General features: G+C 46.2%; 1 protein-coding gene across 1 annotated transcript in view; it reads left to right on the forward strand.

The window, feature by feature from the left end:
• Nucleotides 1-24,810, forward strand: part of ASXL2 (ASXL transcriptional regulator 2) — a 76,322-nt gene that overhangs the window by 1,869 nt on the left and 49,643 nt on the right. The window contains exon 2 of the mRNA XM_072332391.1: nt 15,356-15,438. Coding sequence (XP_072188492.1) covers nt 15,356-15,438 — 83 coding nt within the window. The remainder of the gene's footprint in view (nt 1-15,355; nt 15,439-24,810) is intronic.

Raw genomic sequence — 24,810 nt, forward strand, 5'->3', positions numbered from 1 at the left:
TAAGCAGGGAAAGTGAATAAGTGGGATCTGTGGGAGCTGGACAGGAGGGCTACGTGGTAACAGCATGGTGTACACTTGGGAGCTGTCTGTATGTGCAGCTTAGATTCAACCTAATGGGAGAGAGCAAGGAGTTGGGTTAAATCACAAGCATCCTGACAGGTATCTGTTAAAACAAGACTTGAAAAGTCTGGCTAGAGAGCAAATGTAAATAGGCCTCTGTGGTTGAGACTTGCAAGCACAAACTCTTCATAAACAGTAATTTATTTGGAGCTTGTATTTACAGCTTGCAAGGCATCAGAATAGTTGCTCTTCGCTCAGGAGACACGATGCAGGTAACTATTTTAAGAATGCAGAATGTGTCCCACAGGTGTTGGTTTCTCTGCATATGTTGTTGTGTGTGTGTATATATATATATTATATAATGTATACACCAATTTATGCATTTCAATTATTTTTTTCCCATATAAGGATGGTAGAATTTCCAGTCCAGGCTGTAAGTGTGTGCAGATCTTTTCCAGCCCGTGTGCGTTGCTGTTGCTATTCCATCCAACGAGCTCTTCCAAAACCCACTTAAAAGCTGAACGTGCGTATAGAAAAGCTGCTCAGAGAGCTCTCAGCACTGAAGGTTGCGTGTTATCCTGGGTCACGTATCCAGCCTCATGGCAGAGAGAGCCAAAATGAACAAGTGCTTGCCAAAACCTCCCCTTTGGCAAATGTTTCTATTTGTGTATTCAGCGGGAATGTTAAAATATTCTGATCCGATTCCAGCCTTCAGAAAGTTCCCCTGCATCTTCAGTTTGAACTGATGCCTATTGGTTCTTGTCTTAGCTTGTGTAGTCACATATGGCTCTCGCATAGGCTGTTCCGCTCCTGAAAGGTATCGTAAAACTTGGGAAAGCTTCTCTTTGCGTTCTGTTGTGGTTTACCTCTCTGTGCACGGAGCTGAGTTCTTGGCAGGTTTAACTCTGAACTGACTCCAGGTGGGGTGGAAGGGGCCCTGATGGTCACAGCAGAGTCATAGGGCTTCAAGCATTGATGGCAGCATGATGTCCCAGATCCTGGTGTCTGTGGTGTCTGTCCCAGCTCCTTGCTCCAGCTCTTGCATCACCGCTGGTGCTGGCAGTTCAGGGAGCTGAAGCAGCAGGAAGCTGCTGTTCTTATGGTGTTGCTGTGGCTCTGTGCCAGCTTAGTCCTCCTAACGAGCAGCTCGGAATCAGGTGGCTGCCATGCAAGGCAGGGGCAGGGGGTGTGGGGAGGTTGCTGACCTAGCTGCATCTGTTGCAGTATTTCAGGGTTTGCTTGAAATAAGGTGCTAAGCACCAGAAGCACAGCCTTATTTGCTTGCTTAGATGACATAGTGTGGGCAGTGGGTGTACAGAGGAGTATAATTCAGTGGGACTTAAAACCGTGCTGGTTTTTTATGAGTTTTGGGCTATTAATGGGAACAGCAGTACAGTATGAGGGGAGGGAAGGGTGCCCCATGAGGGCAGTGCTCAGGGAGGAAGTCACTGTTGATAAACAACCTCTTTCTTATTTCCTGGCTCATTCAGTAACCTTGCAGCTGCAGATGACTGTTAACTTGGGACAGTGGCTGCGTTAACTTATGAAGTCCCTGTTATTAAGGTATAAAGCTTCATTAAAGTAGGCAGCCAGTGCTGCACGGTACCCCAGGTGGAAGGTAAATGCAGTGAATAAGGCTCTAACCTGCAATAGACTTTCCTACAGCCCTGTGGTAAAGCAGCAGCACTGCAGACACACCAGTATGTTCATGAGTGCAGGTATGATGTTATGTGAGGCAGCAGGACTTTGGTAGTGCAGTAAAGAAGCCCTGCATTATGGTGGAGGTACCCAAGTTACCAGTCCCCTTACTTAATGTTGAGTAACATAAATCCAGGAGCAGCAGAATGCTATGCATATCTTTCTGCTGTGCTGCACCAATAGCCCCTCAGTTGCTGTGTGCTGTCAATGCCCTGCTGAAATCCAGGCAAGGAATCCTGGTGCTGGACAAGAGCCATGTGCAGGTCATCTTAGTGCTTTGTTTGTGTGCAGGGAAGTGTGTGTTGACTCGTGCCAAGCTCAAAGAAATTTGGTGTTTGTTTTTTGATGGGGGAGTCCACCCCTTGTGTGACCCGACAAAACTGTTTGCTGTTGTGTGGGTTGGGTGCTGTGAACAGGGGCAGAGTGCTGGTGCTCCAGGCTGTCTCTTTGTCTCTCTGAAATGCCCTTTGGCTGGGCCATCATGAACACAAAATGCCTTATTTTGTGAGCTCAGGCTGCTTACAACAGCGTGTTTTCTTGCTTTTCCTATTGAGTCGCACTGACTCCTGTTGGCTTTGGAGGGTGGAAATCCAATGTCCTCACCTATGTGTAGCCACAATGAAGGCGAAGACATTGGAGTAGGAGCTCTTTGCAACGCTCTCAGCTCTACCATGGGAAAACATCTTCTGCTGCAGGGTCTGCTTGGATTACTGATATCAACTTAAGGAATGAGACAGCATGGCAACACAGAGATGGGGAGCATGGAGCATACAGCCTGATGCAGCCTTCCCAGGAGGGGATATATATAGTAAGGTTATAGAGTCATAGAATGGCCTGGGTTTAAAAGGGCTGCAATGATCATCCAGGTTCAACCCCCTGCTGTGTGCAGGGTCGCCAACCAGCAGCCCAGGCTGCCCAGAGCCACATCCAGCCCAGCCTTGAATGCCTGCAGGGATGGGGCATCCACAGCCTCCTTGGGCAACCTGTTCCAGTGCATCACCACCCTCCTGGTCAAAAGGGCAAGTCAGAAAGCTTAATTCATGGGGAGACAAATGGCAGCGCTTTCTCAAGTGGACTTCATGAAGACTGCCCTCTTCATTAAGGTGCAGATTTCCTTAAGCTGAGGAAGTCTAGATGCCATCCTTTGCTGCTTTCTGTTCAGAAGAGATGGATTCAGGCTGTCAGGGGCAGCCCCTTGTCTGCAAGTGCCTGAGTCCATTTGCTCATTCCTATTCACACAGAGTGAAAATGTGCAAAGGTTCAAAGACTGCTGCAGAAATATACAGGAGTTCAGAGGATTCAGTGAAACATTAATTTGAGGCTGATGGGAAGGGACTGACAGCCTGGCAGACAGTACTGATAGATTATTTTCTGTTGCTTATTTCAGATGCTCGGCTCTTCAATTTATAGGTCAGCAGAGCTGAATTGTGCTCACAGATCGGTGTTTCAGAGGGAAGTTGTACTTGGGTCCATGATGTACATGATGCCTGAGGTTGAGTGATGGGTTCTCTGGTGAAGTGCCGAAATCAACCAGGAGGAAACAAGAGGAGGGTTTGGAGCACAGCAACCCTTCCTGTTGTACTGCAGGGCTGCGAAACTTGTGTAGCTGCACGAGCCTGAGCTGCAATGTGCCGACTTTATCAGGTGTTAGTGCAGAACTGCAGCTTTCTTTGCATCTCTTGTCAACTGCAGCGCTTTATTTTCCTCTTGTTTTGGCGGCACTTCCTGTAAGATCAGCCGCTGTTCTGCACATACAAAGTGGTGTCACCCAGTGTAGGTTGTGCTCTATTGGATGCCTCAGCTGATGGTGCTTTTGGCTCTTCTTGAGATTCCTTAGGAGAGATGGTTTTTCCCATGTGGAAGCTCTTCTCAAGTTGATGCTGATACGGCAGTAAAGCTGGAAAGGGATGAGGTGGGAAAGAAACCCTTTATTCCTCTAGGAAGCAAACAGGTTACAGACCCTGACCTTCACCCACTCAGCCATCCAGTTACTTGCCTGTCTTTCTACAAACTAATTCCCAAGCCGTGGAAGAGTGATCCTGTTGGGAATGTCAACCCACGTGTGCTACAGGGCTCTGCCTGCTGCTGCTTCAGACGTGACCTCGGTTTGTTTGGCTTTGCAGTCATTGGATGGTGATGACAACACAGCGCTGGGATGTGGTTAGTTTCATGTCAGCAGTGCAGCTGGCCCTGGCCTTGAGGTTGGTGCTGTCTTGTCTGTCCCAAAGCATCTTGCTGGAACCCCAGGCAGAGAAAGCTGCACCTGTACCGTAGGGAATCCCCTACTGAAGCTGTGTGCCCTTGTGCTCCTGGCACCTTCTGGTGTGAGCTAGCACGAACCCTCAGCACGTCGGTACAAAATCAAACTGGGGCAAGGCAATAAAAACACCATAAAGCTGGTCCGGAGGAAAACCGTCAAGGTTCTGTCCTTATTTAAAGCAATAGATACAGCCAAGATAGTAGTTTTAAAGAGGATCTCAGCTACGTGTTTGCTTGGTCTCTTTAACTTCAGTATACTGTGCTCCTCTGGTTTCATACGTGGGGGGGGGATGTTCAGGTCTGTTTGTGCTTTGATTGCTTGCAACTCATATTAAACCAGAACAGTTGCATAAAAAGAAGTGGATGCTTGGTCTGTTTTGTTGTGTGACTGTTGAGTTCTCTGCATATGTGGTTAGTTTGGTATGTTGGGAGGAATAAAGACACAGAGCCCTTGGTATAGTTTTCCTGTTTCTCAAAGGTCAGGTCCAAATTCAGCCCCTGTATGAGGCAGCTTCATGAGGAGTACTGGAAATATCCTTGGTTGTTTCTGATAGCCTCTCAAATAAAATGTGAGCTACTAGATAATGAATTAGGCCCGTTGCTTATGGTCTGCTGATAGCATGAATTGCTGCGGACAGAAACAGTGAAGTATGACTGGGGTGGGTGGAGCTGGGTGGAGAAGAAAGTTTAGGGGGCAGCCATGTAAGCTTATTGCTCAGTAGCTGTGGCAGTAGGGATTAGATGAGCCAAAAGAGTGGTCAAGTATTGGCACAAGGTGCCCAGGGAGGTGCTGGGGTCACCATCATCCCTGGAGGTGCTCAAGAGCTGTGGAGATGTGGCACTGAAGGAAGTGAGCATGGGGGGGGGGGGGGGGGGGGGCCAGAAGTTGGCCCTGGTGGTCTCAGAGGTCTTTTCTAAGCTGAATGATTGTGATTGTATTTGTGTCGCATGTGGTAGATGTAATGTGTTCAGATGCTTCTCCTGGCATTATACGGTGACAGCCTTCAAGTCTATTGTTCAGGCGCGAGGTATTTTATTGATACTGAAATGGAATGTCTGGCTCTTCTGAACAAGTACATGATGGGACTATGAATGTAGAGTTCCTGCTCCTCCTCAAATCAGTGTGGAGTTCTTATTTGCCTGATTGAAACTAGGTATGTACCTGTAGACTCTGCAGCGTCAGGAAACATGCATGTAATTATTGAGCCAGGTAGGTTACGTGCTTCTCTGGTTCTTGTTGTGTTTAAAACCTGAGGCTTTCAGTTCTTGTTAGTAGTGAAACTGCACTTACAACAGTTGACTTTTAGCCAAGAGGTTCTATGGATTTATTTTGATGCATCTCCTGTGAGGTGGGACTGAACTTCCAAGAGCACAGAATAATTCAGTGCCACTGTTGGTAGCCATGTGTCTTCCTCCAGCTCCTTACGGTGGGTTTATGTACACTAAACTGTGCTGCAGTCTGATGTTTGGCTGGATTCTGAATAGAAACTGATTTGATAAGATCACTCCTTTAAAAAAATTTACCCTGTTCTTTTTTTCAGACAAGTTATGCAACCCAAATTCTGCTAGGACAAATTCTCTTTTTCTCTCCCTTTCCTTGTGGGGAAACTTGAGCTAACTCTCAAACCTCTTACAAGCCGCAGCAATAAACATTCACTCTTACAGCTCCCAGTTAGGCTGTTCAGAAGCTCTTTTCGAGCTCCCTCTTGACTCTGGCCCAATATCATCCCCCTGAGATCCAGAAAGCCCTCATACTCCCTTTTTTTTCCCCCTCGTGTTTTCTGGCATGCAATGCACAAACCAAACGTTTCAAGGGATTTGTGTCGGCTGGAAGGCTGCAGGAGACTCGTGTTCCTGGCAGCTGTGGTTATTGCAACGTAAAAAGACTTCAGCAAGTTGAGTGGTGAGTTCTGCTTTCTCCTCTGTACTGTCTTATGAAATAGCGAGGGACCTTTGGAGATGCTGCAAGTGAAGTTCAGGCTGTCGTTGCGATGTGGACATCGCTTTCTCTGGTGGCGGAGGGTCAGCAACGCCTTCTCTTGCGGCTCATGCCATTTTATTCCTATGGCAATCTTTGCCCTCTCCCAAGCATGTCCTTCACTGCATCAGCCAGGATTATTTGAGCTCTCAAATCCTCCACTGAGGCATAAATCCCATTCTTGTTGTTACACCAAGTCGGTGTTTGTTTCCTGGTACGGTCATAACCTCACTTCATTCCACAGTTGGTGTGCAGGAAGGCATGGAACTTGGTGCAGGTTGTTTGCTGGTTGGAATAGTGTAGTTGATAGGTTTTGGCTGAGATTCAAGTCTTGCTGAGCTTGAGTAGCTGTTTTGAAGTGTTCGTGTGAACCATCATTTCAGATCTGCTCTATTACATCCATGTAGGCTCTTGAGGATCGTGTGAGCCTCGCTTCTGTGGGAGGCTTTCAGCTCTATGCTGGGGGAATGGGAACTCTGCAGCCAACTGCTGTTCTTCTGACGAGGGTTTGAAGTGGAGCTCCAAACCCTGTTCATAAAAGTAAACAATCTTTATTTACACAGCTCCCTGCGAATATCACACTTCCCTTAACTAAGCACTAAACGTACCTCAGATGCTTTTATTTTGATGTTTCAGGCCGTTGGGGCTTCCTGTCTCTTCAACCTAATGTCTGCTCTAGAGCTGCGTGCTGCTCAACGTTTTCCAGTCCTGAAAGGAAAGAATGAGCGTTAAGGTTTCCTCTTTGCTGCAAGGGAAGGAATGTGGAAAAAATAATATCCTGCAAGAGAAATTCCCTGCTTCGAATTACTTACCTGTATATTCCATGGCTGTTTGCATGTGGGATCCACGTGCTCCAGCACTGGCTGTCAGGGCTGTATCTTTATCCTATGGGATATCTCAAAAGCTGCAGAAGCTTTGCTGTCTCTATTGAGTCTGTTCCAAAGCGTGTTCGCTAACTTCAACGTGCAGGATTTGATGAAAACTGGTCCTTGCTCCCTTTACTAGAGGCAGAGTGGATACGGTGAGATACAAAGCCTTGCTTGCAGTGTTTAAAACCAAACAGAACCACTTAAACCAGCAGAGCCCAGCAACCTTCCAGCACTCACTGCTGGTTGTCCCAGCCAGTTGGAAGGCATGCAGTGGTTTGGGTAAGGCAGGCATGCCTGAGCAGCAACTTCGGAGCAGCTATTGAGGTTTTCTGGCAGGCACAGTGAGCCTCCTGCCAACACCCAGCTACTCTCTTATGGTAACGCGATTCTTGCATTTCAGGGTCTGCTCAGCTGTATTTGAGTGAGACTGAGGAGCTGTAGGAGTTTGTTCTGAGATATTTCTGCTCGTTACAGCCAGGCAGTCTCGTCAGCAGCTCTTCAGGCTCAAGGGAAGGCTCTTGATGTTAGTTCTCACTTCAGGTCAGTGGCCATGGGTTTCCTGAGGTACCTCTGCTTTGGATTTCTGCCTGGTGTGAAAGGTAAAATAGGGTTGGGAACCCATATATAAAGATGATAACTGTTCTACTGGAGATGTTTCAAGTCAGGCTGGGTGAGGCTCTGAGCACCTGATGGAGCTGTGGGTGTCCCTGCTTATTGCAGGGGAGTGGGAGCAGACAGATGGCCTTTAATGGTCCCTTCCATCACAGGACTGTCTGAGCTGTTAGCTCAGCACGAGCACCAGGACCTAACAGCAGGGTGAGAAGAGCTGCTGTGGCTGGGAGGGCGCTCTGCATGAACAGCCTGGGAGCATGCACTGCGGTTCTGTATGCAACAGCGAGCCTTAAGAGAAGGTTGGTGTTGCAGATCATGGCTGACAAGTCTGTGACACTGCACTATGCAGCTTGGCTATATTCTGGCTGTAATGTGCTGGTCTGAGTGCTTCCCTTTCCTCCCATGCCCTATTGTCAGAGAAGGACCCTGCTTCCTGTGGCTCCTGTGATGCTTGCTGGCTGTACAGCAGATGCTGCTTCACCAGCAGCTCGAGCTCCTGCTGCTGTGGGGCACTCTGTGCCCTTGCACTGCCTTTTCTTTTTCCATGGAACCCCTTGATTTGAAGCCGCTTGGCAAACAGAATGATAAAACTGATTTGGTCTTTCAAAGGGTATTTTTAGCTTGGATTAGGTCCCCAATCTTGTTTCCCACTTAGCCTGCATGAACACATGTGCTGGCAGAAGGAGGGGAGCTGCGGCACGGGGCAGTGGGTCAGCAGCAGCACAGCAGCTCAGTGTGTTAATAGTACATTTGGTCACTTGGACACACAGTTTCTTGGCAGTAAGCAAAGTAAATTAACTTGTCTAAGTTGGGTAGCTAATCACATTGGTTGTAGCATGTCTGTGCTCTCACACCAGCACCGGGGGCTCCCCTGTCAAACTGGGTGCCACTGGACATGGCTGTATTCAACTCTTTGCTCCAGGCAACACAGACCTCTGAAGCCTGTTTGCTTTGAGGCTTCCTTCCATGGCTGCTGCATGCAGTTCCTGGCCCTCTGCCCCGTCTGCTGTTTGCTTTGTGATTTAGGTTATATTGGGCACCATCGATCTGCACTGAGTGAGCCTCACTGCCCGCTCAGGGTCCTCTTTTCACAACGCGCTTTGAACTTAAGCTCAAGTATTTTGTTTCCACAAATGCTGAGAGCCTGAGATCATTTGTGTTTCAAAGTGTATATACGTGTAAAGTTGACAACTTCATAGTGGTTTTTCATCCAAATTCTGAATTTTTTTGTGCTGTGTGGAAGAGCCAGAACACACAGCCAGGTGCAGTTCAGCGAGTCTCTTGCATAATAATTCTCTTGCTAATAACATAACCTTCCCCTCTCATTGCTATATGATTGCTTTGTAACTCTTCAGCCATCCCAAGCCTTGAGCATGCAGTGGATTGTTGCTCTGTTAGTCTCCATTGGTGGACTTCTGTCCCTTCTGGCCTCCTTCACGTTTGTTTGCTGCTTTCTGAGTTAAGGTATGTATGCACTAGGTCCAAAAGTACTAAGTTTTTTTTTGTAGAGATGATTGCTTTTGGCTTTACCCACAGGAATCTGTCCCAGACTCAGGCTTCTCCCAGTGTTTGAGGCTGATATAATGCTGCCAATGCTGCTTCCTCTCTTGGATCTGCATCCAGGTGGGAGCTCTGGCAGCTTGCAGCGTGGGCACTGAAGAGAAGTGCAGCTGTCTTACTGATGGAAAAGTTGCTCACGGATCCAGAAATGGTTTATTAGGAGCGGTGCTTTGGTTTCCACTATGTGATATCCTTAAAATGAAACATCTCCAAATACAGTTCTGATACGCTGCAGTCTTAGATGCTACAGGAAAGGCTACATGTGCTGGTGTATTTAATGGCACTCGGTTTCTAATGGCATAGGATTGCCCATACCATCTTGGCCTCGTTTCTGGTTCAAGCCATGAATAGCATTTGGCTAATTGGATGAGCAGGAGAGACACTGCAATATATAGGTCAAGCCCCTCTGTCTTTGCAAGCTACCCCTGACCACCTGGGAAGGATCCACGTGCTCATTTAGCTGTGAAGTTTGCTTTGCATAGCGATATTTTCCCACTGCAGGAGTGTAAAAGGGACTGAAGGGTAAGATGTGAGGAAAAGATTTTGCCCCAGAGGGCAGTGGGAATAATAGCCCCAGTGCAGCGTTCAGCCTGGAGAAGAGAAGGCTGCGGGGTGAACTCATTGCAGCCATTTCAGTACCTAAAGGGAGCCAATAAACAGGAGGGGAAGTCAGCTCTTTACAAGGGTAGATAACAGCAGGACAAGGGGAAATGGTTTGAAGTTGAAGGAGGGAAGATTTAGGTTGAATGTCAGGGGGAAGTTCTTCACTATGAGAGTGGTGAGGTGCTGGAACAGCTGCCCAGAAGGGCTGCAGTCCATCCCTGCAGGTGTTCAAGGCCAGGTTGGATGGGGCCCTGGGCAGCCTGGGCTGGTATTAAGTGTGGAGGTTGGCAGCCCTATATGCAGCAGGGGGTTGGAGCTTCGTGATCTTTTGAGGTCCCTTCCAACCCAACCCTTCTGTGGTTCTGGAGTTGGGGAGTGTTGGGGCACCACTCTCAGCCATAGGGTTTGGATTTGGGGTGGTGTTGCATGGAGCCAGAGGTTCTCTTAGTGACCTTTGTGGGTCCCTTCCAGCTTAGGATATTCTACAATCCTTGGTTGTCCCTTTCAGCTCTTTAGATTCGGTAGTGTAAGAGATAATTACATTTGTGGCATTAGCTTGGGCAATTCTGGTTCTTTTATCTAAATGATCATCAATAGCAAAACCTTAAAAGTGCGTTTTTATGAGAAGTTGCTGAAAATATTCATGGATTAAAGGTGTTTCTTCTTATCTGGTCTTGGAGAATGACGGGTAGTTTGCTGCTGAAGGAAAAAGAAGTCAAACCATTGCTTGACAAGTTGCCATGAAGCTTTCACCTTACCTTTCAATGCTGGCAGGGCGTGCTGTCATAGTTATTTGAGGAGAGCTTCCTCTAATCGTTTAGAGCCCTTCTAAATTGAGAGTTATGGCTAAGTCTTCTGGCAAAGAATAAACTATAGAAGAGAACTTAATGGTTTGGTCCAGTAAGCTGCTTGTGCCGGGCAGCTCCTGGGGGAGGGGAGGCCTGTTCTTAATTCCCTTAAGGAAGGTTTTAGCTCCCTCATTCATGAATGATTCATTGCAGCCTTTTAAGGACTCTGCCTGCTCGTGGTGTAATGCACTTTAGTGAGGTGAATGCTAATTTGGTGCACTGGAGCTCTCACTCAGCCTTGAACTTTGGCACCTGTGAATGTGTCTGTGCAGATTTGCTTCCCGTGGTGAGTGGAGGACCTTCCCTGTAGTGCTCTTCAGCCTTCTCTGCCCGGCAGTCAGCAGCAAATATTGGGTTTGGTGGACACTGCTGAGTTTCCTGAAGCCCTGAAGTCAGATCTAACAGGAAGGAGCTATTTTTTCCAATGTAATCTGCAGTCTGGTGGCTTTGAAGAAGAGTGCATTGGGCACTTGGTAGCAGAGGCTTGACCTCTGACTGCTTTGGTTTGAGATGCATCCACTAACACTCATACTAAATCACTAATACTCAGGGATGTATAGTTAAGTGCTATATTCCATTATCTTGCTGGAAGGAGGTCCCTGATTCCCACAGCTCTGGATTAGGACTGTTAGGCAGCATACTGTAATGTCAGGAGCAGAGTTTGTGGCTCTGATGGTTCCACTTTCCTGGATAGAAGTCTGTGCCAAGAGCTTTGTTCAGGCTGAGCAGCCTGGCTGTTCACTAAACACAAAGCTATAGCAATTGAAGTTGCCATTGTTTTATTCCTAAGGTGGGTTTTCTTTTTTCCTTTGCAATTAGTTGTCAGTCACTATAATAATAGCTTTGATACTTCAGCTTGAAGGGATGCTCTTCCTGTGGTTTCCACTCCTCCTCCTGTCAAAGAATTGAGGAAAGTAGTATAATCTAAAATGAGGAGATACAAAACTCATCTCTACCCAAAGGTTCCCATGTACTCTAGAGACTCTGAGGCCAGTGCAGAGGAGTTAAATATCTCATATCTTGCAGATGCAGCAGCAGCAGTCATTTAATTTGTTGCATTCATGTCAATAGCAATGGTAGCAAGCATTGGTTTGCTTCAGTGGCAAGCAGATAATTGTTCAGTGCGTCTACAGAGCAACTTGACTGTACCAATGGCCAGTACCAAAGAGCTTCACTGTTTGTGTATGGTCTTCAGTCTTCTTAAAAGGTCTCATAAGTGTCTTATAGCCGGTCCAGTGTAGCACAGAGGAATGGCTGGAGAGTTCCCATTATGAACAGGATGCTTTATCACTAGGTTTGGGATGGGAAGTCCATTGGTTTCATCTGAAAATGAGATGAAAGCTTTGTGGAGGAGGTTCAGGTTGTGTATTAGGAAAACTATCCTCTGTAGAAGAGTGGTGATGCATTGGCACTGCTGCCCATGGGGATGGTGGGATCGCTGTCCCTGCAGGTGTTCAAAGAAATGGTAGATGTGGCACTGAGAGACATAGCAGGCATGGGCTGGCAGTTGGACTAGAGGATCTTAGAGGCCTTTCCCAACCTTCATGACCATATGATTCTATGTAAAGGTGAGATTTGTGTTGGCTGTGCATGCCGCGTTTCTCCCAAAGCAGCAAACCCTGAATGACCACATTTAGTGTTGTGCCATTTGCTTTTCAACTTTTAAATCCCTCCTGCTTGCACTTGATGCTCACGTTTCAATGCAGCGCTTCTTGTAAGCTCTTGCTGCGTGAGTTTTGTGGTTGTGCTGAATCACAGAATGGTTGGGTTGGGAAGATCACGAAGCTCCAACCCGCTGCTGCATACAGGGCTGCCATCCTCCCCATTTAATACCAGCCCAGGCTGCCCAGGGCCCCATCCAACCTGGCCTTGAACACCTCCAGGGATGGATGGGGCATCCACAGCCTCTCTGGGCAGCTGTTCCAGCACCTCACCACTCTCAGAGTAAAGAACTTCCCCCTGATATCCAACCTAAATCTTCCCTCCTTCAACTTAAAACCATTTCCCCTTGTCCTGCTGTTATCTACCCTTGTAAAGAGTTGACTCCCCTCCTGTTCACAGACTCCCTTTAGGTACTGAAAGGCTACAATGAGGTCACTCCTCAGCCTTCTCTTTTCCAGGCTGAACAAGCCCACACAGTAATCAGAAAGGCTTTAATCCAATATGGCATTAAAAGGGCAAAGGAGAGAAGCTACTTGAGGTGTATCTGTCTCCTGAAGTCTCTTTCAGCTCCCTGTACCTGGTTCTTCTTGATCAGCCTGTAAAGTAGCATGCAGTTGTTACGTATATCAAGATGCAAACTGCTCTGCTTATCTACATGGGCTGAGATTTGAAACGCTTGCAATTTGGCATGCTGCTTGAGGTTATCTTATTGGGCTGTGTGCCCTTAGGTTAAGGCTTAATAGCCTCAAGTTGTGCCCGGGGGGATTCAGGTTGGATGTGAGAAAACATTTCTTTTCCAGAAGAGCAGTGATGCATTGGCACAGCTGCCAAGGGAGTGGTGGGATCACCATCCATGGAGGTGTTCCAGAACCATAAGGATATGGCACTGAGGGACTGTAGGTATGGTGGGGGGGACTGGGAATCATGATGATCCATTCCAACCTGAATGATTCTATCAAAGACTGCACTGGGCTGTTGGCTACATTCAGCATGGATCGCTTGGACTCTTCCTTGCTGGCCTGTCCTTGGATCTGGCTGTGCACGAGATGTGCTTGGAGGCTTCTGGGAAACATCTGACCGCTGTAACTAAGTCCCTGAGGTTTTCATGTGAACTTTCTGTTGCTCTGAGGAGCTGAGGCTGCTCAGCCAGCAGAGTTGTTTTTCCAGATGAGCTTGTCTAGACCGAGTTTAAGTAATGGGGCATGTTTCCTGAATCTTCAACCCTTCTTGTTATTTTTTTGTTGTTTTCTTTCGACCATACCTAATTGCATAGTACTTGTGGGATATAGCATTTTCAGTCATCCAAAAGCCTTTTTACAATGGACCTCATTCCTTTTCACAGTAAGGCAGTGTTTAGTTCCCCTTGGTTGATGTCATCTTGAACTTGCGGTTCGTGAAACAGTGCCGAATTCATGGCATAGGCACAATGACTGAGGAACGTTCTCTTGGGTTGTGCCTTACCTGTCATGCGAGCCTAAAATCCTAATGCTTCTAAGGGGCTCTTCACTTCCGTATTATATCTTTTTGTTCTCTTAGTCTTGCAGCTTCATGTGGTTCTTCTTCCAGTATACTGTGATGGCAGAGGCAACTTGAGATCTTCCTCCATTTCTGCGTCCTTCTCTCCATCCTCCTCGTGTTTCTGCTCATCTTACGTGAAAGTCTGAGACCTGATCTCCTCCCTTCTTGCTATGTAGCTGGTTACACAGACCACCATTGTCATCCTACAGCTTCATTCTCTGTTCTTGTTCAACCATGTCCTCCTCTCCTATTGGCTTGAAGTCTTCCCTTTTCCTCCTTAGAACTGAGTGCTGTCAAACAGCCATGTCTCTGAAGCCTTGGTTCTGTGTTATGCAGCAGTACTCGGGCCATCCTGCTGGCAGCTTGAACTTCATGCAGGTTAATATCTTCATCGGTGTATGTGGGGAGGTGAGAGTAGCTAAGTAAAGATTGCCATCCCTTGTCAGGAGTCAGCGGATGGTCTCAATATTGTAGACTCTCTCTTTCCTACCAGCAGACAGATGGTCTTCTTGCAGTGTGTACTGAGATGGGCATTATTTCTAAGTCAATATTAACAGTTAACTGGGGCTTGCAAACACTTCTTGCTCTTGTCTGCGTGAAATAGTGAATGTCCTGAAGTTCCTTGTTAACAGAGCTACGCCGTGGCTATTTTTCTCCTTTGTTTTGCTGCCATAAAGGAGTTGGTACTGCATGTGAAAATTGAGACTGCCTAAACTCTTCTCGTCTTTCAAGCACTTTCATCATACTGAGCAGAATGAGCTTTCAGATCTTTTTCCAAGTGAAAAAGTACCATTTAATGCCACTGTACACTCAGAGTACTGAATCCTTAGCAGTGATAGCAGTGACGAGCAAACATGCTGGTGCATATTTGCAGTGTTTCTGATTCTGGTCAAAGATACGTCAAGGATTTGAGGGTTGGTATGCTGGGTTCAGGTCAAAAGTGGATGATTAAGAAGGAAATGAGGCATTTCCTGCTCCTCCCCAGTGCAAATATTGCTTAAAATATCCAAATCCTGTGTAGTAGCTGATATCTTTCCCCCAGAAGCATCCGTCTGTCCACTGCTGAGCAGAAGTATTGTTTGTGTCTTGAGGGCAGTGCCTGCTGTGGGCCGGGAGAGGGATGGGATATATTTGACTTTTTTAATGCAGGAAATATTATCTGAGTCTGTATTTCTAAAATTGAAGCCTGAATTGTATGGGGAAAAAATGTTCAAAGAACCCTGCCAGTATTGAACACCATACTCGCCTAAATAATAATCAGTTTGATTCTAAGTTGTTACAACTTTATCTGAACCTTTTATAGGGGGACATTAACTGATGTAAGACAGGGCCTGCACTACGTGATCGTACCTGTTGGGAATTCAGCAGGTTTTGGTAGCTCAGATACGTGTGTGCATTAAGGATTTGTTTCTCACAAGTTCCATATATGTGGTACTTCAGAGGGTCCTCAATAATCCCCATGTGAAGGGGATGATGACGAAGCCATTTTGTCATTGCAGGGCATGGGTTTTGTTTGGGAATCGCTCTAAAGCAAGTCTTCTGGGAGAGCTGGTCACCAGGCACAAGTCATTCGTTCTTCCTTGGTTTTAACTCAAGGTCTAAACCTGTAAATGTAGTTTTCTTTGTCGTAGATCACTAATATGGAAATACAAATGAGTAACATACTCTCAATCTACTTTGTTTACCAGGTCCTGGAGAAATATCCTAATACACCTATGAGCCATAAAGAAATTCTTCAAGTTATCCAGAAAGAAGGACTTAAAGAAATCAGGTGAGTTAAGCGTCCATTGCAGTAAAACGAGTTAACATCTTGGTTACAACTTAGTTTACTGTAAACGCTTTACTCATGTGTGTCTTTGGGACTGAAATGTTAAATGCATATATACATATACATACATACATATATATATATCCTATAGGTTGCTGGTATTTCTCACCAAGAGAGGTAGGTGAGGATCATAACAACTTCCAGATATAAGCTGCACACACCTCATCTGCAGCTCTCATATGACGCAAACTGGATCTGATCAGGTAGTTCAGGTGGCAGTCACACAGGTAATCTTAACTACCCTTTAATTTTATTTAAAGGGAAAAGTGACTGTAGTTCAATGGAAATGATCCAAAACAAAACTTGAAGCACTTCAGCAAATAATAATTTAAAATAAAAGAAGCTTCACTTACAAATCTTAATCTAGAAAACTGTCTTATGCTGTTTTCTTTACTATTGCCTGCGGTAGCTTTAGAGATCTCCCTGTTCCGTGCAAGGAGCTTCTTGAGTGTTTAAATGCTCCTGATCTGCTTTACAAAGAGTAGCTCAGATGTCAAATCTGGAACTGTGTGTTGTTACAACAGCTTAATTCTTGAGTCTTTGCTTGTGTATGGTCCATGAGGTGGACAGGTTTATCAGCTAATGCAGGCACTTGCAATCTATCTTCTAATAGTAAAGAAGAAGCAGGGAGAAAGGACTGCATGCCAGCTCATCTATTTTGGAAGGAAACAGTCATCCTAGATTTGACTTCATTATGTCCCCTTCTCTGTGTTGCCAGTTCAATGCAGCAATGTATGCTTTGCAGGAAGTACAGAAGGGCCCAAGTGTAAAAATACTGCCGATGACAAGATCTTCTGCTCAAGTTGTAGATAATGGAAAGGTGTTTTAGTGACCTCTAAGCTCACTAAACCCCACCCTTACCCCCACCATGCCCACTGACCATATCCCTCGGTGCCACGTCTGTATGTGTCTTGAATACCTCTAGAGATGACATACTGCTTTCTGGGCAGGCTGTGCCACTGTGTCACCATTCTTTCCAAGAAGAAATTCTTCCTGATAACCAACATTAGGTACTTAACAGTCATCAACCCTTCTAGCAATTCAGAACGTGCTTTTGGGCAGGCTGTCAGGAGACCTTGGACTCCTCAGTGGCCCAAATCCCAAAAGATGCTGGTAGGAGCTATCGGATGCCAAACTCTAGTTTAGCTGTCCTCATTTGAATACCAGTCCTTCCTCTTAAATGTTAAAATGGTATAATAAAGCTTTATTTAGGTTAAGACTTAAAACATTACCAGTTCTGCAGCGATTCCATTTCAATGAGTGCCATCGGTACCTAGATTTGGGTGACAAGTCATAGCTTTTGACAGATAGATGCTTATTTATGTTAAGTCCATTAAAGGAAAAATCGTGCTACGTGAGATGTAGAGCTTAAATCACAGGCTGGCTTGGGTTGGAACGACCTTAAAGATCACGTGTCTCCAACCTCCAGCTTGTCAGTTGAGCTCATGTAACTCACCAGATCCTTAGTCTTCTTTTGTTATGGAAGTTCTGGCAGGAAACGATGACAAAACCTTGGAGAGCAGATTACAGCAATTTCCCCATTCTTGGTTGTGTTGAGATAACAAGAAGCTGCAAGACTCTCAGGCTGCTAAAGCATGGTACAAGTTTGCAGGCAGGATGTAGAGTCTCCTGCTCATGTCTACCAAAGCATTCAAGTTTTGAGTTGTCTTTTAGTGCAAATTATTTCCAATTAATAAATACAGGTTTTTTTTCTGGTGATGAACTATTTATGTAAACCACAGTCTCTTAAACACTGTCACTTTTGACTGTAAGGCTTCTTATTTCAGCATCTATTCCTTATATTATTAGATATATTGTCTTGGTCTAGTGTTTGGTGACCCTATCTATGGCACAGGGCTTGAAACTAGATGATCTTTGAGGTTCTTTTCAACCCAGACCATTCTATGATTGTATGAGATACACCCTTCTTCTCTGAATCTCCAGTTCTAGATAGGAGGTAGGTTGAGAAGTGATGAGTTACTGTAGGTTGTCTAGAATGAGGCAGAGAGAATGGGGAGTCCAAATGGTGTCCTGTGGTCACTTGTTTGGCCCCAGCCAGCCCTCTCCCTTTGGCTTTGATTCATATTGAGCTGCCAGTAACAGTACTGATACCTTCAGTGATTCTGGCTGGTTATTTCACCTATACTCGTCATTTTATTCTAGTACTCAAACCAGCCATTTACTTGTGTGATTTTAAAGGTCAGCCTAGGACCAGTGCTGTCAGTTTTGGAGATGTAAGGCATCCTGAAGGCAGATCTGTACTTCTTACATGATCTGTCATCCTGATTTCCTTTATTTGCCTATTTTGACAGGCTACCCAGATCCCACGAGATCCTTTCCTACCGGTCACTGCTTGCACACAGCAAAAATAAGATCCATGTGAAAAAGTACTCCATGAATCAGCACCATAACCATACGTGACTCTAGGCTTCATCCTTATGAATGAATCCCACTTGCCTTATCTCTGTTGGCAATATAGTGGGGACAAGTCTGAGCACTTTCAGACAGGGCTTTGAAGATGCCCAGAATTGGTCCTAACTCACACAGCAACAGCTTTGAATGCTCCCTAAACCTGGATACGTAGGCTGGGTGGCAGCAACAAACATTTGTTTGAACATGAGTAGCTGTTTGGGGGCGGGAGGGAAGAAAAAAAGTCCCTGAATCTTAATCCCCTTTTGGTCTGTTAGAAATGGTCACTGGTATAACACCCAAGGAGTTAGCTTCTTTGGAGGGTATCTTCCATGGTCTTTTCTCCATAGCCATGAATGCCCTGTTTTCTCATGTCTTACACTGGTGGTTCTGTGGCAGTACTGGTGTGGGTCTCAGCCCATGTATGGTAATGCTTTTGCCCAAATGCTGATTGAGTCAGTATTTGAACAAGGAAGCATGTCTAATTTCAGTGTAAGTAACAACATGGTACTCCAGCTGCTTCTTTTGAGTATCCATTGGATTTCTTCTATGGAGAAACCCAAAAAGCTACTAAAACCACTTCTAGGGGGGTAAGAAACAAAGTATAAAAGCCAAGTTTTACTTTTCTCTGGTCCTGTTTAGATTAGAGAGGAGTGTGTCATCGTGGCTTGGCTTCAGGGCTTTCACCTGCCCTTCTGTGGGTGGATCATCTGTGCCTCATTGACATGTCTCTCCTCCCAAATTCCTTGCAAGATGCTCTGCAGGTTTGGCTCCAGGCAGCCTTGGGGAGGTGATTCCCTTCCTGACAAGGGGGTGGTTGTGTGAGCAGGGCTGGAGCTGCTCAGTCTGATGTTTGTAGCAATGAGTTGCCTTCTCTAATTTTAGACTTCCATAAGGGTTTCTTACTAGGTTTTCTTTCCCTCCTGTTTTTGCTAGTTGAAAACCAGAAGCTGTGGGTAGGTTGTCCTCTGTGGGTATGGGAATGGTGTCTCCTCCATGATAGTTTTAGCTCCCAAATAGCAGATCTCATCACTTATTTCATCTGTAGGTTCTGAAGTTGTTCAGAGTTTTCACAAGTCCTGGGGATATCAAGTGTAGGTTGCATCCTTCGAGCCATTCCCTAATGACTTTGGTTGTTTGTTTTTTGCTTTTCATCAGCTCTGAACCTTGTCAAAATGACCTTACAGCTGAAGAACACTTAGAGCCCACTAGGCACCTTCTAGACGCAGCGTGTTAACGTGCAAATTTGTCATGGCAGAACATCCAGCAGTTCATTGGGTGGCTTCTTATGGAGGAAGCGGACAGAAATAGCAATTGCTGTTTCCAGTTTAGATGTTCCTCAGCTCTGAGCTTAGAGGTGTGGCCGTTATAGTGTGTGATATAAACATCTAATTAAGTTCTCTGGGGAGAGAAGTCTTTCTGAGCAAGCTCTCATGAAAATGGCTTTTGATATTTCCAGTTGTGTCAAGCCACAGCTGGCAGCTCAGAATGGCTGAGTTTGGGAGGGACTTCTGGAGGCCATCTGATCAGAATGAGGAGTGTGACCAATCTGCATGTGGTGGATGATGCCTTTGGTAATGAGCAATTGTTTGGCAGCCCAGCTAATCCCAGGGTGCTTGGGGCTGGAGGCACCCTTGGGTCCCTCTGACCCCCCCTACCCCAGCAGGGGCACGCAGAGCAGTGCAGGGTGCCCAGCACCACAGCTGGGGGCTGGGGAGATCCCCAAAGAGGGATGCTCCAAATGGCCACCAGCTTTAGAGCTGTATGACCTTTAGGCAATCTAAGTCTAAGGTTGAAAGCAGCTTTTGGTTATAGATTCATCTGCAAATGAGATGTTACTGCACATTTGTCTTCAACCTTGATGGCTGTCATCTAAATGCTAAAGAAGGAAGTTGCTTTGTATCCTACTTGCTGTCTCCTTTTAATGAATATCAGCACATTGGCAACTTGAAGTTTTGTTTTGTGAGCACGTTTTTACTGATGAGCCACTGGGAAGCTCAAATTTTGATGAAGATTAGCACATAACAGAGCAACTTTCAGTGCATTGCTCTTAAAATGAGAGTGGGCTCTCACTGTCATTTTGGTGAGCTCATTTTTAGCTTTTCCTCAGTGTCTTCTGATCTGAGCAGGTGACTGAGAAATGCCCTGTATACCTGAGATGGGAAAGGTCCTTGAAGCAGAGACCAGAAGCAACCTTGAAGCAGTGCATCTCCCACTTGATTCCTTGTGACAGCAGGAAGCCGGGAAACTAGAAAATAACGTGCTGAAGCCAGCAAGCTAATTTACATTGTATTTTCCTGCTGCAGCTGAAATGGAGTGGATGAGATGGGAAGGACATACCTAGAGGGCTTCCAGACCTGCTCATAGTGACCATGCCTCACTGGTTTGTACAGCCATCTGATCTCTGCTAACCATACAGCTTCTTACATACAAACTGTCAGCCAATCTTTTTTTCCAGTGGCAACCCATTCGTGTTGTGTGAACACCTTCACGTGCACATATCAGAGGGAGGACTAGTGTGTTATTACATTGGTGGCAGCAGCTTCTGTTGTAGACTGGTCCAACCAAAGCTGCTTTTCAGGAGTTGCTGGTTCGTATTTCTGGTGAGCGCTCGTTTCTGTAGGTAGGTCACACTGCACAGAGCCAGATGCTGTGAAGGGAGGTGCCCAGTGCTAGACTGAGAGGCAACGAACTCAAACTGCTGGATGTGAGTTCCCATGAGATGGGAAAAATGCCTCTCTTGAGGTGATAGGCCACTAGAGCAGGGTCAGAGGCTTCTCCATTTTCAGAGCTGCTCAGAGGGGGCTGGACAAAGCCCTGGTGTTGGCTTGAGCTGGAGGCTGGGCTCTGATATCCCAAAGTTCCTCCCATCCCAGTTGCTCAATCTCTGGTTCCCAGCCTGATGCCCTGGAGGTGAAGTGGTTTTTGGCTTCTGTGCCTCCTGTAAGATTGAGTCATTGCGGTGCGTCAAAGACTTCCTGGGCTTTATGGAAAGTCTGGAGTTAAGGGCTGCTGCTTCTTTGTGCAGCCGGGGACACAATGCTCCAAATGTTAGTACAGACAGCTCTCGTTTTTGCTCCCTTTCAGTGCACAAATCTTGAGCTGGCTTGGAAGGCTTTGTACATAACTGAAACCATCAGCTGACAAACTTCCAGTTACTTCACAAATTCTTTAATCCACGCTTTATTTGAATTCAATCTTCAAATGAGCCGAAATGTATTTACTCTACATAGTATAGAGGTGATGGTATTGAGTGTGTACCGGGGGAAAAGGACAAGGGTTTGTGCACGTTGTGCTTTGGGACCATCAGGGTTGAGTTACATCTCTCTGCTGTTCCCTGTTAATTACTTCCGTTCTGATAGAAGATTGAGAGTCTGAAATATTCATCAGGGTTTTACTTGACCCATTGGGGTTACTGTATGCGGGACTCTCAGTTGGAACTGGGGGGATCTTTTCCAATGGGAAATGGTTATTTGCTGGAGGAAGGTGCCCTCGAGACAGACTGACAGGCAGCCTCATCTGAAGTGTGGGATTCTTCAGCTTTCTTCCATCCATTCCTATAGAAGCTCAAAAGGAAGATTGGCAGAGACAGAGCAATAAATGCTGATAAAGGAAATTCTTGTGGTTTGTTTTTTTTTTCCCCTTTCATTTAAAAAAGTCAGATTTGGCTTTTTCTGGAGAAAATAACCAACTATCAGCTTTTATTTCTTAACCGGAGGTCACCAGAACGTTACATTCTGTGTTTATGTCTCTTCAGCAAAGGGGGATTTGTATGATGTCCCATCTGTAAAGCACAGGCTGAAGCTGTTTAGGGCAGTGTGAAGGCTGTGGCTCTCGGGGAGCTTTGGTGCTGTGTGTGGCCAGGGGCTAAAGCAGGTTCCTTAGAGCAGGTCACACAGGAAAGCATCTTCCTTTTGAGATGGGTTTTGAGTATCTCCACAGAAGGAGACCCCACCACCTTTCAGGGCAGCTTCTTCCAGTGCTCTGCTGCTCTGCCACCCTCACAGTTAAAGGGATTCTTTCTCATGCTTATATAGAACTCCTTGAGTTCCAGTTTGTGCCTGTTGCCCATTGTCCTGTTGCTGAGCACTACCAGAAAGAGCCCCATCCTCTTGACCCTCACCCTTCAGATACTGATGATCAGATCCCCTCTCCTCTTCCCCAGGCTGAACAGCCCCAGGGCTCTCATCCTCTTCCCATCAGGAGATGCTCCAGCCCCCCACCATCTCTGCTGGGCTCCAGCAGTTCCCTGTCCTCCTTGAACTGGGAAACCCAGCACTGGGCTCCATGCTCCAGATGTGGCCTCTCCATGAGGAGAGGAGCAACTCCCTTGCGCTGCTGGCTGTGCTCTATGCAATGCACCACAGGGTTCTGTTGGCCTTTTTGGCTATCAAAGGCACATAGTCAACCTTTGGTCAACTATTAGTCAGTCAGGGCACCCAGGTCCTTAGCTGTAGCATCCTATATCTGTGCAGAAGGATGGAGGTGAGTTGGTACTTGACATCAACAGCAGGCATAGGGAGAAATGTTCATTTGAAGAATAGTGTTTCAGAGGATGCTTATGTAGAGAGATCACGTTTCTGTTAGCAGGGACTGCTGGACACATTCATTGCATTAGGGAAAAGCTCTGCTGTGTGACTCTGTTCATAGCAGTTGTTTTGGTAAAGGTGGTAAAGGGAAGTTGGGGGGGGGGGATGTCAAAGATTTGGAAGTCTTAATTCTGTGCCCCCAAAGCCTTAAAGGGTGGTTTTGTCTGGGTTTTTGTCTGGGTTCTTCCTTTCAGGTCAGAAAACACTGAGCCTTTCCACATAGGCCCTAATGGGAGTGCAGCACACAAACAAGTACCTTATGCACGGACACTGTGCTTAAGTGAGGCTGTTTCAGTGCTATGCCAATGCATCATCACTCATTTACAGAATCAATCTTTCCTTGACTTTATAGCACAAGAAGCTTCTGGCTAAATCTACTCCCACCAAAGAAAAACCCTCCAAAGCCAATATCTCTTGATAGAAGATATCTTCTTGGTAGAAGATAAATTGAGAAGCTCAACAGATGCACACGTTCCTTTCTCTGCTCGTGTTGATGATATAACCTGGTCTTATTATTACTGCAGATCTACCCTGAATGTTTTCAAACGAAATCGATAACAATTGTTTCTGGCGGATGGGGAGGAGGGGTTCGTGTTGATGCTTAGAAATTGTTTTGCTGAAGTTTTTAAAGGGGTGTTTCTCTCCTTTTTTTGGGTTGCACTCCAACTCCAGAAGGTAAGAACCACTGCTGATCGTTGTGAAGCTGTTCTGTCTTAACTCAAGCTGCACAAGCCCTAATTGAAGAGCCCTGCTTGTCTTATGCAGGCATAGAAACTAAGTTGTAGCGGTGTAACTTGTGTCTGTGCTTGTTGCACTAACCTGCCTTCCCTGTACGCTGTGTGAGTATAATGCAGGCACGAAGCCTGCTTGCAGGTTGTGGAAGTGTCAGGCTGACGGCACAGAATGCTCAGTGTCTCACCAAATTAACATCGCTGTGCAGTCTTGGGTTTGCCCTTGGTTTGCATGATGGCTTTGTGCATCTTTGTCTGTGCATCGAATCTGCTTTATTCATAGAATCAGCTGCTTCTGACTCTCAGATTTGTTTTAACGTGCTTAGAGTTGGTGCTGTGGCATCTGCTTATCACGCCTCTCTGCTCTGGCGCTTGATCTGAATCTATTGGGTTTTAGAGCCTGTTTTAATTTGCTAATGAACCGAAAGCTTTTTGTATGAATGTCTGATTCAAAGGGAATGTGGGGGTGCTCGAAAGGTAGAAATGGGGAAGACCCTCACCCTTAAACACAGCTGGGTCTGTCGGGGCCTTTTTGTCACCTTCCAGGTCATTAACACACAGTGCAGTGTAGATGGAATGGTTCTAAAGGCCCCTTTGGCCAACTATAAACACTGCATATAGGCGTACAGCGAGCAGGTCAGCGCCTACTCTGGTAATGCAGAGTTCAAGAATGTGTGTGTGCAAATGTTCTTACCAAAGAAAAGGTCATTTTGATTCATGAGCTGGCACAGGTTACCCAGAGAGGTGGTGGATGGATTCCTGCAGACACCCAAAGTCAGGCTGGATGGAGCTCTGAGCACCTGATGGAGCTGTAGTTGTCCCCTATGGGGACGTCTCCCTTCATTGCAGGGAGCTGGTCTAGGTGGCCTTTAAAGGTCCCTTCCAACTCAATGATATGATTCTAAAGGCTGAATCCTGCTTTGAGGCCTATGAAGTACCTTGCACGTTACCAGGACCTCATAGTCAGTGGTGCCCAACCAACCACAGCCCCATATGGCAGCAGTACAGGCGTGGATGAAGTCCCATAGTTGTAAATGGGACATCTGAAACATGCAGGTACCCATCTTTCCCTTTGAGTGCTTCTAACTGCTGGTTTTGTGGTGCAACAATGGGAATGAGTGGTAACGGCCTTAAGCTGTGCCATTGTGCCAGAAGTCTATTTTCCATGTAGGAGGTTTGGGATTCCCAGCAGGATCTGGGTCTGCTGGTGTGAGACCTGAGTAGGGCTGTTAAGCAATGGAACTAAGTAGGCATGGGATGATGGAATCATAGAACCCATCACCACTATTGCACTCAGTGTCGCATCTCCATGTCTCAAACACCTCCATGGACGGTGACCCCACCACCTCCCTGGGCAGCCACTGCATCACTGCTCTGTATGAGAAGAAATGTTTCCCAATATCCAACCTGAACCTCCCCGTGTGCAACCTGAGGCCATCACACCTCATTCTATCACTAGTTATCTGAATAGTAGCAATCACAGACTATTCCAGCCTTTGTAAAGCTGGGTCCTGCCAAAACCTGGTTCCTTGTTGAGCTTCCAGAGCACTGCTTTGCCTGGATTCTTGTGAAATGCCTGACTTAGC

The sequence above is a fragment of the Excalfactoria chinensis genome, chromosome 3, assembly GCF_039878825.1.
Source record: "Excalfactoria chinensis isolate bCotChi1 chromosome 3, bCotChi1.hap2, whole genome shotgun sequence".
Lineage (NCBI taxonomy): Eukaryota > Metazoa > Chordata > Aves > Galliformes > Phasianidae > Excalfactoria > Excalfactoria chinensis.